At 40.5% G+C, this 16416-nt stretch overlaps 1 protein-coding gene across 1 annotated transcript in view; it reads left to right on the top strand.

Moving 5' to 3' along the window:
- Positions 1–258: 258 nt before the first annotated feature.
- The window catches only part of LOC133540242 (CBY1-interacting BAR domain-containing protein 2-like), a 30358-nt gene continuing 14200 nt past the window's right edge, over positions 259–16416 (top strand). The window contains exons 1-4 of the mRNA XM_061882833.1: positions 259–329; positions 408–639; positions 2179–2247; positions 11611–11712. Coding sequence (XP_061738817.1) covers positions 259–329; positions 408–639; positions 2179–2247; positions 11611–11712 — 474 coding nt within the window. The remainder of the gene's footprint in view (positions 330–407; positions 640–2178; positions 2248–11610; positions 11713–16416) is intronic.

Genomic DNA, 16416 nt, shown 5'->3' with positions numbered 1-16416 from the left:
CTACAACGCCTTCCGCCTGATTCTAGCTGAGATAGGCACCAGCAACCCCAAAAAGGGAATATGCGGTAGAAAATGGATGGATGGATGGATTCACACACATTGAAAATATAATGAAAAAACTGTTAATAAACCTTTGAAGTACATTTTCTAAGTATTTCATAGATCAGGAAAATTCATGTATGTCAGTAGCGGCACTCTGCCGCCCTCTTGTGGCTGAAACACGTCATGTCATGACAACGCCCTCTGCGTTACCTGGTGATGACGCCAACAGGTGGCAAAGCAAACATCAAACCAGCAGAACCTGCAAGAATGAACAGTTTGTTTGCCAGGTGAGTTTTTTTTTGTACGAATTTCAAAACATGAAATGGATGTTTTGAATAGTCCCGCTACTGGTGTGCGCTCCAAAGTGTTCAGGTGAAGCACCTGCAGCGAGGACTGAGACACGCTGAGGCGCAGATGGCCGACATGTGCCAGCTGCTGGCTTCTTACGCCAGACAGAGCGCCAAGCTGCGAGACCAGGCCGACATGCTGGTGGCCCGGCTTTTCGACTTCTCAGACTCGGAGGATGCCGAGATCCAGGTCGGCCTGAGAAGGCTCGCCCAAGACTTCGCCTTGGTGCAGGACTACAGGCACGCTCAGGTGGGGGGTTTGTTAAAAAATAAATAAAATAAAAAAATGATCCAGGTCGCCCGTAAGGACCAGATGAGTCGCCCGCTGGCCTGTTCTAAAAATAGCTCAAATAGCAGCACTTACCAGTGAGCTGCCTCAATTTTTTAATTTTATTTATTTACTAGCAAGCTGGTCTCGCTTTGCTCGACATTTTTAATTCCAAGAGAGACAAAACTCAAATAGAATTTGAAAATCCAAGAAAATATTTTAAAGACTTGGCCTTCACTTGTTTAAATTTTTTTTTTTTTCCTTTGCTTCTTATAACTTTCAGAAAGACAATTTTAGAGAAAAAAATACAACCTTAAAAATGATTTTAGGATTTTTAAACACATATACCTTTTTACCTTTTAAATTCGTTCCTCTCTTTTCCTGACAATTTAAATCAATGTTCAAGTAAATTATTTTTTTTAATTGTAAAGAATAATAAATACATTTTAATTTAATTCTTCATTTTAGCTTTTGTTTTTTCAACGAAGAATATTTGCAAAATATTTATTCAAACTTATTATGATTAAAATTCTAAAAAAATACTCTGGCGAATCCAGAAAATCTTTAGAATCAAATTTAAATCTTATTTCAAAGTCTTTTGTATTTTTTTGAACATTTTTGTTCTGGAAAATCTAGAATAAAATAATGATTTGTCTTTGTTAGAAATATAGCTTCGTCCAATTTGTTACATATTCTAACAAAATGCAGATTGGATTTTAACCTACTTAAAACATGTCATCAAAATTCTAAAATTAATCTTAATCAGGAAAAATTACTAATGATGTTCCATAAATTATTTTTTTAAATTTTTTCAAAAAGATTCGAATTAGCTAGTTTTTCTCTTCTTTTTTTCAGTTGAATTTTGAATTTTAAAGAGTCGAAATTGAAGATAAACTCTTTCAAAATTTAATTTTTATTTTTTTGCCTGTTTTCGCCTCTTTTACACTGTTCAATTAAGGTTTTTTTTCATCATTTATTCTCTACAAAAAAACTTCCGTAAAAGGAAAAAAAATGTACGACGGAATGACAGACAGAAATACTATAGATTTATTTATTAAAGGTAAATTGAGCAAATTGGCTATTTCTGGCAATTTATTTAAGTGTGTATCAAACTGGTAGCCCTTCACATTAATCAGTACTCAAGAAGTAGCTCTTGGTTTCAAAAAGGTTGCTGACCCCTGGGTTAAAGTGTCCACTGTGACTGGAAGGTCGTGAGTTCAAACCCCGGCCGAGTCATACCAAAAACTACAAAAATGGGAGCCATTACCTCCCTGCTTGGCACTCAGCATCAAGGGTTGGAATTGGGGGTTAAATCTCCAAAACTAATTTGTGAGCACGGCCACCGCTGCTGCTCACTGCTCCCCTCACCTCCCATGGGGGTAGAACAAGGGGATGGGTCAAATGCAGAGGGTAATTTCGCCACACCTAGTGTGTGTGTGTGTGTGTGTGTGTGTGTGTGTGTGTGAGACAATCATTGGTACTTTAACTTTAATCGACTGAAACCTTTGATTTGTGTTGCAGGTACAAAGACTGGAGACCCAAGTTGTTGCTCCTCTGAAAGCATATGGCGGCATCATCGCAAATACAAAGGTTAGTTGTGTGCCAGATGAGCTTGATCATGAATTTTTAGACACCAAATTTGAGGACATTTTTATACACTGAATTTAATTTAATGCAATTGTCAGCATAATTTGATGTAAAAAACAAAAACAAAAATTCAAACGCAAAAAACTTCAGTTACATCCATCCATCTATTTTCTACCGCTTGTCCCTTTTGGGGTCGCGGGGGTTGCTGGAGCCCCTCTCAGCTGCACTCGGGCGGAAGGCGGGGTAGACCCCGGACAAGTCGCCACCTCATCGCAGTTGTGGTTTAAAGTTGACATACACTTGTAAAGAACATAATGTCATGGCTGTCTCGAGTTTCCAATAATTTCTACAACCCTTACTTTTTTGTGATGGAGCAGGGGCGCTCACACTTTTTCTGCAGGCGAGCTACTTTTCAATTGACCAAGTCGAGGAGATCTACCTCATTCCTATTTATAATTTATATTTATTTATTTATGAAAGAGACATTTTTGTTAACAAGTTAATGGTGTTTAATGATAATACAAGCATGTTTAACACACATAGATTTCTTTCTTCTCATGAAGACAAGAATATAAGTTGGTGTATTACCTGATTCTGATGACTTGCATTGATTGGAATTATACAGTAATGATGATAACGTCCACATTTTCAAATGGAGGAAAAAAAAAAGTCCTCCTTTCTGTCCAATACCACATGAAAGTGGTTGGATTTGGCATCTCATTTGTCCAACTTGCATACTCCTTTTTAAACACTTTGTTATGAGAGTAGCATATGTGTGTGGCCCTTTAATGTCTGGCAGCAGGTGAGTGACGTCAGTGAGTGTGCGGGTGGGCAAGCAAGTGAGTGTGCGGTCGCTGAGGGCTGGGGAGAAATACATTGGCATCAAACTCCATAGCTCGTTAGCTTTCTGAGACTCTTATTTTGTTAGCACAGGCAGGATGAAACAGGTCTTTTATGGTGAAGACAGGAAGTGTGCAGTCGGTCTTTAGAGTTTTGACAGTAGGTACGGAGTCTCTAGAAATAAAATGTGTTTCTCTGCGTCCGCCCTGTTAGTGATTTTTTTCTTAAACATGAGCTCGCAGCAGCCAGCGTCATCTCACAAGATCCTCGGGTGCCGAGAATGTCAAACAACTGACGAAAGTGAAGTCTTGGTATGATTGATGATTGCTCATTTTTATGTCTATTTTTTAATGCCTGGCTTGAGATCGACTGACACACCCTCCGAGATCGACCAGTCGATCGCGATCGACGTAATGGGCACCCCTGTTCTAGAGTGATTGAAGCACATACTTGTTGGTCACCAAAAACATTCATGAAGTTTGGTTCTTTTTAAGAATTTATTATGGGTCTACTGAAAATGTGAGGGTCAAAAGTATACATACAGCAATGTTAATATTTGCTTACATGTCCTTGGCAAGTTTCACTGCAATAAGGTGCTTTTGGTAGCCATCCACAAGCTTCTGGTTGAAATTCTGACCACTCCTCCTGACAAAATTGGTGCAGTTCAGCTAAATGTATTGATTTTCTGACATGGACTTGTTTCTTCAGCATTGTCCACACGTTTAAGTCAGGACTTTGGGAAGGCCATTCTAAAACCTTCATTCTAGCCTGATTTAACCATTGATTTACCACTTTGACGTGTGTTTGGGGTCATTGTCCTGTTGGAACACACAACTGCGCCCAAGACCCAACCTGCGGGCTGATTTTAGCTTGTCCTGAAGAATTTGGAGGTAATCCTCCTTTTTCATTGTCCCATTTACTCTCTGTAAAGCACCAGTTCCATTGGCAGCAAAACAGGCCCAGAGCATAATACTACCACCACCATGCTTGGCGGTAGGTATAGTGTTCCTGGGATTAAAGGCCTCACCGTTTCTCCTCCAAACATATTGCTGGGTGTTGTGGCCAAACAGCTCAACTTTTGTTTCATCAGACCACAGAACTTTCCTCCAGAAGTTCTTATCTTTGTCCATGTGATGTCAGATCAAACTCCAGACATCCATGACATTATGTTCTTTACGAGTGTATGTATACTTTTGACCACGCTTATGTACACAAATTAACTTAAAGGGGAACATTATCAGCAGACCTATGTAAGCGTCAATATATACCTTGATGTTGCAGAAAAAAGACCATGTATTTTTTTAACAGATTTCCGATCTCTAAATGGGTGAATTTTGGCAAATTAAACGCCTTTCTTTTTATCGGTCTTTTAGCGATGACGTCAGAACGTGACGTCACCGAGGTAACACAACCGCCATTTTCATTTTCACATTACAAGCTCTGTTATTTTCCGTTTTTTTCGACTATTTTTTGGAACCTTGGAGACATCATGCCTGGTGGGTGTGTTGTCGGAGGGTGTAACAACACTAACAGGGAGGGATTCAAGTTGCACCACTGGCAAGAAATCTGCCGCCAGACCCCCATTGAATGTGCCAGAGTGTCTTCACATTTGACCGGCGATGCTAAGACAGACATGGCAGAGAGATGTATGGATAACCTGCAGATGCATTTGCAACCATTAAGTCAACGAAATCACAAAGGTGAGTTTTGTTGATGTTGTTGACTTATGTGCTAATCAGACATATTTGGTCGCGGCATGACTGCCACCTAATCGATGCTAAAATGCTATGCTAATCGATGCTAAAATGCTATTTACGCTAGATGTATGTAAATTTGAAACTAGATACCCACATTTAATGCGAAACAAACACTTACCAATCGACGGATTTAAGTTACTCCAGTGTCACAAGATGCGAAAGTCCTGATCGTTTGGTCCGCACATTTTACCGGCGATGCTAATAAGGCAGCCATGCTATGGGCCACTTCATTAGGTACACCCACGCTATGGCTGAATAGTGTCAATAGCTATTCGCTCAATAGCTTCAATTTCTTCTTCAATTTCGTTTTCGCTATCTGCCTCCATACTCCGACCATCTGTTTCAATACATGCGTAATCTGTTGAATCGCTTAAGCCGCTGAAATCCGAGTCTGAATCCGAGCTAATGTCGCTATATCTTGCTGTGGTAACCGCCATGTTGTTTGTATTGGCAGCACTGTATGACGTCACAGGGAAAATGGATCGTGGTTTCGAAGATAGCGAAAATAAGGCGCTTTAAAGATTTATTTAGGGATATTCCGGGACCAGTAAAATTTTGAAAAAAACTTAAAAAAATACAACAAGCCACTGGGAACTGATTTTTATTGTTTTTAACCCTTTTGAAATTGTGATAATGTTCCCCTTTAAAAAAAAAGTCTGAATCACGATTTTTTTTCAACCTGGTTCTAAATCGATTCATAATTTTATTTAAAATCTTTTTTTTTTTTTTTTAAACAATTCATTTTTTAAAGATGTTTCTAGGTCAGGGGTCGGGAACCTTTTTGGCTGAGAGAGCCATGAAAGCCAAATATTTGACTATGTATTTCCGTGAGAGCCATATAATATTTTTTAACACTGAATACAACTTGGGCGGCATAGCTCGGTGGGTAGAGCGGCCGTGCCAGCAACTTGAGGGTTGCAGGTTCAATCCCCGCTTCTGCCATCCTAGTCACTGCCCTTGTGTCCTTGGGCAAGACACTTTACCCACCTGCTCCCGGTGCCACCCACACTTTTTTAAATGTAACTTAGATATTGGGTTTCACTATGTAAAAACACTTAAGTCACTAGAGAAAAGTACTATATAAATATAATTCACTTCACTTCACAACTAAATGTGTGCATTTTTAAGTAAAACCAACATACATGTATAATAAGTATCTTCTTCTTTTTAATAACATTGTTATTCTGAAGCTAACCAATAATGAATAAAATAGTTCTTACCATTGATGCGACTTCTTGAACGGGTGCGGTAGAAAACTGATGGATGGATTAGAATGTATGAGAATGTTTTATATTTAACCAAAAATAAACAAAAGGAGAGTGCCGCTTAGTAAAGGCATTGAAGCAAAATTAAACTAAAACTGAACTAGCTGCAAAGTAAACAAAAACAGAATGCTGGACTTAAAGCGTGCAGAGCAGATGGCGTCCACAAAGTACACCCGTACATGGCAAGACAATCAACAATGTCCACACAAAGAAGGAGGGCGTCCGCACAACTTAAATAGTCTTGATTGTAAAAACAAAAGCAGGTGCGATGAATAGCATTCAAGGAAGACATGAAACTGCGACAGGAAAATACCAACAAAAGAGGAAAAGCCACCAAAAAAAGAGGCGTAAAACACACAGGAAAACACCAAAAAACTCCAAATAAGTCACGGCGTGATGTGACAGGTGGTGACAGTACACCTACAATGAAACAAAGACCTATTGTGAGAACAACTTTTTATCGTCAATAACGGCTACTGAGTTTCATTTTTTTATGTTTTCCGCTGGTGGAGCGCCTCAAAATTTTTTCAATGAAATAAAGGTGCCTTGGCTCAAAAAATGTTGAAAAACACTGACTTATCGTGTTAAGCAATGCCAGCTAAGATGTATCTGAGAGCCAGATGCAGTCATCAAAAGAGCCACATCTGGCTCTAGAGCCATAGGTTCCCTACCCCTGTTCTAGGTCATCTCTGTGCAACCAGAAGGAGATTTTTGAACCTGTAACCTCTTTTGAAAAAGTTTAGTTACAATTACTACACCAGATAATACATTGCGAGACTCGTGTGGAATCGAGAATAGATTCTTATTGGAATCTTCACTCCAGGAATCGGATCGAATCATTAGGTGCCCAAAGATTCACACCCCGAATACTGTCCTGCCCTTGGTATCGACAGCATCCATTTATGATGACTGTATAAATCAAGTAGTGTTGTCCCGATACCATCCATCCATCCATAGTCTTCGGCTTATCAGAGGTCGGGTCGCGAGGGCAGCAGCCTAAGCAGGGAAGCCCAGACTTCCCTCTCCCCAGCCACTTTGTCTAGCTCTTCCCGGGGGATCCCGAGGCGTTCCCAGGCCAGCCGGGAGACATAGTCTTCCCAACGTGTCCTGGGTCTTCCCCGTGGCCTCCTACCGGTTGGACATGCCCTAAACACCTCCCTAGGGAGGCGTTCGGGTGGCATCCTGACCAGATGCCCGAACCACCTCATCTGGCTCCTCTCGATGTGAAGGAGCAGCGGCTTTACTTTGAGTTCCTCCCGGATGGCAGAGCTTCTCACCCTATCTCTAAGGGAGAGACCCAAACTCATTTGGGCCGCTTGTACCCGTGATCTTATCCTTTCGGTCATGACCCAAAGCTCATGACCATAGGTGAGGATGGGAACGTAGATCGACCGGTAAATTGAGAGCTTTGCCTTTCGGCTCAGCTCCTTCTTCACCACAACGGATCGGTACAACGTCCGCATTACTGAAGACGCCGCACCGATCCGCCTGTCGATCTCACGATCCACTCTTCCCCCACTCGTGAACAAGACTCCTAAGTACTTGAACTCCTCCACTTGGGGCAGGGTCTCCTCCCCAACCCGGAGATGGCACTCCACCCTTTTCCGGGCAAGAACCATGGACTCGGACTTGGAGGTGCTGATTCTCATTCCGGTCGCTTCACACTCGGCTGCGAACCGATCCAGTGAGAGCTGAAGATCCCGGCCAGATGAAGCCATCAGGACCACATCATCTGCAAAAAGCAGAGACCTAATCCCGCGGCCACCAAACCGGAACCCCTCAACACCTTGACTGCGCCTAGAAATTCTGTCCATAAAAGTTATGAACAGAATGGGTGACAAAGGACAGCCTTGGCGGAGTCCAACCCTCATTGGAAATGTGTTCGACTTACTGCCAGCAATGCGGACCAAGTTCTGACACTGATCATACAGGGAGTGGACCGCCACAATAAGACAGTCCGATACCCCATACTCTCTGAGCACTCCCCACAGGACTTCCCGAGGGACATGGTTACAAAGCACATGTAGACTGGTTGGGCAAACTCCCATGCACCCTCAAGAACCCTGCCGAGAGTATAGAGCTGGTCCACAGTTCCACGACCAGGACGAAAACCACACTGTTCCTCCTGAATCCGAGGTTCGACTATCCGGCGTAGCCTCCTCTCCAGTACACCTGAATAAACCTTACCGGGAAGGCTGAGGAGTGTGATCCCACCATAGTTGGAACACACCCTCCGGTCCCCCTTCTTAAAGAGAGGAACCACCACCCCGGTCTGCCAATCCAGAGGTACCGCCCCCGATGTCCACGCGATGCTGCAGAGTCTTGTCAACCAAGACAGCCCCGATACCAATATTTATTATTATTTTGATACTTTTCAATATTTTTCTAATTAAGATGGGATCACAAAAAATTGCATCACTGTCTTTATTCTAACAAAAAATCTTAGGGAACAATAAACACATGTTTCTTATTGCAAGTTTGTCCTTCAATAAAATAGTGAACGTACGAGACAACTTGTCTTTTAGTAGTAAGTAAACAAACAAAGTGTCCCAATTTAACTGCTGACATATGCAGTAAGATATTGTCATTTTTCATTCTATTATTTGTCAAAACTATTAAAGGACAAGCGGTAGAAAATGAATTATTAATCAACTTGTTCATTTACTGTTAATATCTGCTTATTTTCTCTTTTAACATGTTCTATCTACACTTCTGTTAAAATGCAAAAATCACTTATTCTTCTGTTGTTTGATACTTTACATTAGTTTTAAAAGATACCACAAATGTGGATATCAATCCGATACCAAGTAGTTACAGGATCATACATTGGTCATATTCACAGTCCTCAAGCTTTATAAACATACATTTTTTAAAAACGAAAGATGTTGTGATGCCAAAAAACTTCGACAAAATCATTGGAGTATCGACTACATATACTACTGTACTTGGTATCATTACAGTGGATGTCAAGTGTAGATCCACCAATGGTGTTTGTTTACATTGTGACGCCGGTGAGCTACGGTGTGTAGTGCAGCATGTTTAGCTATTCCTCGTCCTGCGGTGATAATGGTACTTGCAAGAAACTTACTTTGTCGCCATGGTGGCGAGGATTAGTGATTTACAAGAACTTTAGCCACAAGCTAGTTGTCCATGTCTTAAAGCAGTGTTTTTCAACCACACCAGTGTGCCGTGGGAGATTGTGTAATTTCCCCTATTTGTGTTAAAAATATTTTTTTGCACACCAGTAATTATAGTCTGCAAATGATGTGTTGTTGTTGAGTGTAGGTGCTGTCTATAGTTCGGCAGAGTAACCGTGTAATACTCTTCCATATCAGTAGGTGGCAGCCGGTAGCTATTTGCTTTGTAGATGTGGGAAACAGCGGGAGGCAGTGTGCAGGTAAAAAGGTGTCTAATGTTTGAACCAAAAATAAACAAAAGGTGAGTGCACCAAAGGAAAGGCATTAAAGCTTAGGGAAGTCTAAGGAGAACAAAACTATAAATGAACTGGCTACAAAGTAAACAAAAACAGAATGCTGGACGACAGCAAAGACTTACTGTGAAGCAAAGACAATGTCATCCGAACATGACATGACAACAATGGCCCCACAAAAAAAGGATTATAACAACTGAAATATTCTTGATTTCGGAAACAAACTAGATGCGGGAAATATCGCTCAAAGGAAGACATGAAACGGCTACAGAAAAATACCAAAATAAGAGAAAAAGCCATCAAAATAGGAGCGCGAGACAAGAACTAAAACACTACAAACAGGAAAACAGCAAAAAATCCAAATAAGTCAGAGCGTGATGTGACAGGTGGTGACAGTACACCTACTTTGAGACAAGAGCTATAGTCATGCATGCTTGAATATGGTTTAAAGTCATACCCGACAACGACTTTTTACCGTCAACAAAGTTTTGTTTTTTGAATAATTTCTGCTGGCAGTATGCATCTGCATTTTTTCAACGCAAAAAATGTACCTTGGCTCAAAAAAGGTTGAAAAACACTGTCTTAAAGGGGAACATTATCACAATTTCAAAAGGGTTAAAAACAATAAAAATCAGTTCCAAGTGGCTTGTTGTATTTTTTGAAGTTTTTTTCAAAATTTTACTGGTCTCGGAATATCCCTAAATAAAGCTTTAAAGTGCCTTATTTTCGTCTCTCTGCGAAGACACTGGCCATTTCCCTGTGACGTCACACAGTGCTGCCAATGTAATCAAACAATGGCAGATACCACAGCAAGATATAGCGACTTAAGCGATTCAACAGATTACGCATGTATTGAAACAGATGGTTGGAGTATGAAAATATTGAAGAAGAAACTGAAGCTATTGAGCGAATAGCTATTGACGCTATTCATAGCCATAGCATGGCCGAATAGCTGCGTTAGCATCGCCGGTAAAATGTGCGGACCAAACGATCAGGACTTTCGCATCTTGTGACACTGGAGCAACTTAAATCCGTCGATTGGTAAGTGTTTGTTTCGCATTAAAAGTGGGTGGAAGGAAACGTAATATAGTTGCAAATGCATCTACAGGTTATCCATACATCTCCGTGCCATGTCTGCTTTAGCACCGCCGGTAAATAGCATGTTAGCATCGATTAGCGTAGCATGTTAGCATCGATTAGCTGGCAGTCAACATCAACAAAACTCACTTTTGTGATTTCGTTGACTATCGTTGCAAATGCATCTGCAGGTTATCCATACATCTCTGTGCCATGTCTGTCTTAGCATCGCCGGTAAAATGTGGATTTTAACTCTGGCACATTCAATGGGGGTCTGGCGGCAGACACTTTGGCATCTTCGAGCCAGTGGTGCAACTTGAATCCCTCCCTGTTAGTGTTGTTACACCCTCCGACAACACACCGACGAGGCATGATGTCTCCAAGGTTCCAAAAAATAGTCGAAAAAAATGGAAAATAACAGAGCTGAGACCCGGTGTTTGTAATGTGTTGAAAATGAAAATGGCGGGTGTGTTACCTCGGCGACATCACATTCTGACGTCATCGCCTCCAGCGCGATAAACAGAAAGGCGTTTAATTCGCCAAAATTCACCCATTTAGAGTTTGGAAATCGGTTAAAAAAATAGATATTGACGCTTACATAGGTCTGGTAAGAATGTTCCCCTTTAAAGGACCTCTTCCTGGGGGCGTTTCTATGTTATAACTTCACAATTATTGTTAATTTTTAAGCCAAAGTGCCTCCGTTCTCCTTTTTTAGTCTACACACTGAGTCTGGTTGTAAGTACTCAGTGACTGTGCGCTGCCGAACATGCTCGTCTCCTCGTAAAACCAGCAATGACACAACGTGTCGGGGGTGCGGGGCGGTGGTGGACCGGTACTTTTCAGAGGTGGTATAGTACTGAATATGATTCATTAGTGTCGCGGTACTAAACTAATACCGGTATACTGTACAACCATAACATCAAGTTGACCTACACTTATATTTTCTGTTACTAATATTAAACGAGCATCCATTGATTTGTGGATTGTGTTCTTCCAGGCCAGCATGAAGATGTTCAGGGCCGATCTTCGCGGCGAGCTGAAGGAGTTACAGAAACTGGAGAATATTCGCCTGAACAACTTGGCGGCCAGACAGACCGATGTATCCTTCTAATTTGTCTTTCTGGCAGGGGTTCTTAACCTTTTTGACCTCGGGGCCCAACTTTTCCACTACAGAGGGGCCCGGGTCCCACTTAATTATCAATCAATCAATGTTTACTTATATAGCCCTAAATCACTAGTGTCTCAAAGGGCTGCACAAACCACTACGACATCCTCGGTAGGCCCACATAAGGGCAAGGAAAACTCACACCCAGTGGGACGTCGGTGACAATGATGACTATGAGAACCTTGGAGAGGAGGAAAGCAATGGATGTCGATCAACATAAAACTAGTAATCCTACTCTGGATTTTCATCAAATTCCACAATTATATCTAACCTACTCCACCACACTTAGGCTTAGGTCAGGCTGATTAGCACAAACAAATAATACCAAATAATACTGCATAAGAAGGGAGTCATAAACAACTGACAAAAAATACAATTGCAGTAGGGTTAGGGATTCATAAGGCCACGTGAGAGGGGTAATCACTTTGCAATGCAGTCTGCTGAAAATGATGGAAAGTGCCACTCTCCATAGCCACAGATGAGGCTGACCGCTTGTGTAGTGAATTGTGTCGGCTGAAGTAAACAACAACAAAGCATATTTCTTCATTAGGTTTCACTGTTGAAATGTCGTGGTGCATACCGTCCTAGGTCGATTAAACATGGCTGACTCGCACAAGTATGTTTGTGTAAATGTCTACCACAAGTTGAGCAAATTACAACTGGCTCGTTTAGAGGAAGCATCAAGGAACGCAAGATTGTTTTATAAATATATCTGCTCTGCCTAAATTTCAGGACATATGCAGAACCAACGCGGTGCCCGCGGGCACCAGGTAGCCCGTAAGGACCAGATGAGTCGCCCGCTGGCCTGTTCTAAAAATAGCTCAAATAGCAGCACTTACCAGTGAGCTGCCTCTATTTTTTAAATTGTATTTATTTACGGTAAGTGCGTCTGCCTCACAATACAAAGGTCCTGCAGTCCTGGGTTCAAATCCAGGCTCAGGATCTTTCTGTGTGGAGTTTGCATGTTCTCCCCGTGACTGCGTGGGTTCCCTCCGGGTACTCCGACTTCCTCCCACTTCCAAAGACATGCACCTGGGGATAGGTTGATTGGCAACACTAAATTGGCCCTAGGGTGTGAATGTTGTCTGTCTATCTGTGTTGGCCCTGTGATGAGGTGGCGACTTGTCCAGGGTGTACACCGCCTTCCGCCCGATTGTAGCTGAGATAGGCGCCAGCGCCCCCCGCGACCCCAAAAGGGAATAAGCGGTAGAAAATGGATGGATGGATGGATGGATGGATTTACTAGCAAGCTGGTCTTGCTTCGCTCGACATTTTTAATTCTAAGAGAGACAAAACTCAAATAGAATTTGAAAATCCAAGAAAATATTTTAAGGACTTGGTCTTCACTTGTTTAAATAAATGCATTTATTTTTTTACTTTGCTTCTTATAACTTTCAGAAAGACAATTTTAGAGGAAAAATACAAGCTTAAAAATTATTCTAGGATTTTTAAACACATATTTTTTTTACCTTTTAAATTGCTTCACCTTCTTTCCTAACAATTTAAATCAATGTCCATCCATTTCCTACCGCTTATTCCCTTTTGGGGTCGCTGGCGCCTATCTCAGCTACAATCGGGCGGAAGGCGGGGTACACCCTGGACAAGTCGCCACCTCATCGCAGTTAAATCAATGTTCAAGTAAAAAAAAAATTTTTTTTAATTAGTTAAAAAAATATATATAAAATAAATAAATAAATACTTGAACTCTAAATCAGTGTTCAAGTATTTTTTTTATTGTAAAGAATTATAAATACATTTTAATTTGCTTCTGTTTTTTCGACAAAGAATATTTGTGAAATATTTCTTCAAACTTGTTATGATTAAAATTCAAAAAAATTACTCTGGCTAATCTAGAAAATCTGTAGAATCAAATGTAAATCTTATTTCAAAGTATTTGAATTTCTTTTAAAATTTTTCTTCTGGAAAATCTAGAAGAAATAATGATTTCTTTGTTAGAAATATAGCTTGGTCCAATTTTCTATATATTCTAACAAAGTGCAGATTGGATTTTAACCTATTTAAAACATGTCATCAAAATTTCAAAAATTAATCTTAATCAGGAAAAAATACTAATGATGTTCCATAAATTATTTTTTTAAATTTTTTTCAAAAAGATTCGAATTAGCTAGTTTTTCTTAAAAAATTTTTCGGTTGAATTTTAAAGAGTCCAACTTGAAGATAAACTATGTTTCAAAATTAAATTTTCATTTTTTTCATGTTTTCTCCTCTTTTAAACCGTTCAATTAAGTGTTCTTTTCATTATTTATTCTCTACAAAAAAACCTTCGGCAAAGGAAAAAAAATGTACGACGGAATGACAGACAGAAATACTAATTTTTATATATATATATAGATTTATTTATTAAAGGTAAATTGAGCAAATTGGCTATTTCTGGCAATTTATTTAAGTGTGTATCAAACTGGTAGCCCTTCGCATTAATCAGTACCCAAGAAGTAGCTCTTGGTTTCAAAAAGGTTGCTGACCCCCGCATTAGCAGATACCAATAGGTAAGTAAAGTTGGTTTTGCATAATAGGGCCCCTTTTGGTTATAATTTTTGCGCTTATGAAACTTATGACTTTCAGCTCCAGATTTATTTTGTTTGTCATTACTGGCTTCACGGTGGCAGAGGGGTTAGTGCGTCTGCCTCACAATACGAAGTTCCTGCAGTCCTGGGTTCAAATCCAGGCTCGGGATCTTTCTGTGTGGAGTTTGCATGTTCTCCCCGTGAATGCGTGGGTTCCCACCGGGTACTCCGGCTTCCTCCCACTTCCAAAGACATGCACCTGGGGATAGGTTGATTGGCAACACTAAATGGTCCCTAGTGTGTGAATGTGAGTGTGAATGTTGTCTGTCTATCTGTGTTGGCCCTGCGATGAGGTGGCAACTTGTCCAGGGTGTAGCCCGCCTTACGCCCGATTGTAGCTGAGATAGGCGCCAGCGCCCCCCGCGACCCTGAAAGGGAATAAGCAGTAGAAAATGGATGGAAAATGGATTGTCATTACTGCCACAAGTGGTGGAGAAATGTATTACAAGCGTGTACCGCTACAGCCTGTGACAGCGTTTTCAATTTGGACCGCAAAACGTCAGCCATCCATTTTCTACAGCTTGTCCCTATTGGGATCGCGGGGGGTGCTGGAGCCTCAGCTACATTTGGGCGGAAGGCGGGGTACACCCAGGACAAGTAGCCACCTCATCACAGAGCCATACATTCCCAAAATGCATCATGGAGCACTATCAAATTATTCCTAAATACTGGGCCGTCTCCTACCGCTACATATTTGATGCCATCATGTGGACAATGTGAGTGAATTAGGTCAATGACCCTTGACTATACATTAGATTTATATCAGTGCATTCACTTATATGACACAATCCAAACAACCTCCCCTAGTCATAGTGCAAAAAAAAAAAAACATACTGTAAAAGTCAACACACATGGTCACACATATCACTACCTACTGACTGAAAATTGTAGATATTATTAAAAACCTCTTAAACACCATACATATTTTCAATTACACCCATTTAAATCCATTACAAAGCATGATGGGAACAATTTTGAAAAACTCTCCGCACTAATCCATGTTTGGCACATTTTAGCTGCTTGATATTTCTGATTGATTACAATAACTTTAAGGAGGTAAACAACTTTCACATACCGGGACTCATAATATCGAACTATATTATTGATTTATCCATTATATGAATACAATATCTACACACACACACAAACATATATATATATATATATATATATATATATATATATATACAAACCCCATTTCCATATGAGTTGGGAAATTGTGTTAGATGTAAATATAAACGGAATGCAACGATTTGCAAATAATTTTCAACCCATATTCAGTTGAATATGCTACAAAGACAACATATTTGATGTTCAAACTGATAAAACATTTTTTTTTTGCAAATAATCATTAACTTTAGAATTTGATGCCAGCAACACGTGACAAAGAAGTTGGGAAAGGTGGCAATAAATAATGATAAAGTTGAGAAATGCTCATCAAACACTTATTTGGAACATCCCACAGGTGTGCAGGCTAATTGGGAACAGGTGGGTGCCATGATTGGGTATAAAAGCAGCTTCCATGAAATGCTAAGTAATTCACAAACAAGGATGGGGTGAGGGTCACCAATTTGTAAGCAAATTGTCGAACAGTTTTAGAACAACATTTCTCAACGAGCTATTGCAAGGAATTTAGGGATTTTACCATCTACGGTCCGTAAAATCATCAAAAAGTTCAGAGAATTTGGAGAAATCACAGCACGTTAGCCATGATATTAAGCACCTCTGATCCCTCAGGCAGTACTACATCAAAAACCGACATCAGTGTGTAAAGGATATCACCACATGGGCTCAGGAACACTTCATAAAACCACTGTCAGTACCAACAGTTGGCCGCTACATCTGTAAGTGCAAGTTAAAACTCTACTATGCAAAGCAAAACCCATTTTTCAACAACACCAAGGAACGCCGCTGGCTTCGCTGGGCCCGAGATCATCTAAGATGGACTGATGAAAAGTGTTCTGTGGTCTGACGAGTCCAAATTTCAAATTAGATTTAGAAACTGTGGACGTGGTGATATATGGAACAAAGAAGAAAATAACCATCCGCATTG

Source organism: Nerophis ophidion, linkage group LG21 (assembly GCF_033978795.1).
Source record: "Nerophis ophidion isolate RoL-2023_Sa linkage group LG21, RoL_Noph_v1.0, whole genome shotgun sequence".
Lineage (NCBI taxonomy): Eukaryota > Metazoa > Chordata > Actinopteri > Syngnathiformes > Syngnathidae > Nerophis > Nerophis ophidion.
Note: the sequence above shows the minus strand (reverse complement) of the source record. Positions and strands in the feature narration are given on the sequence as shown.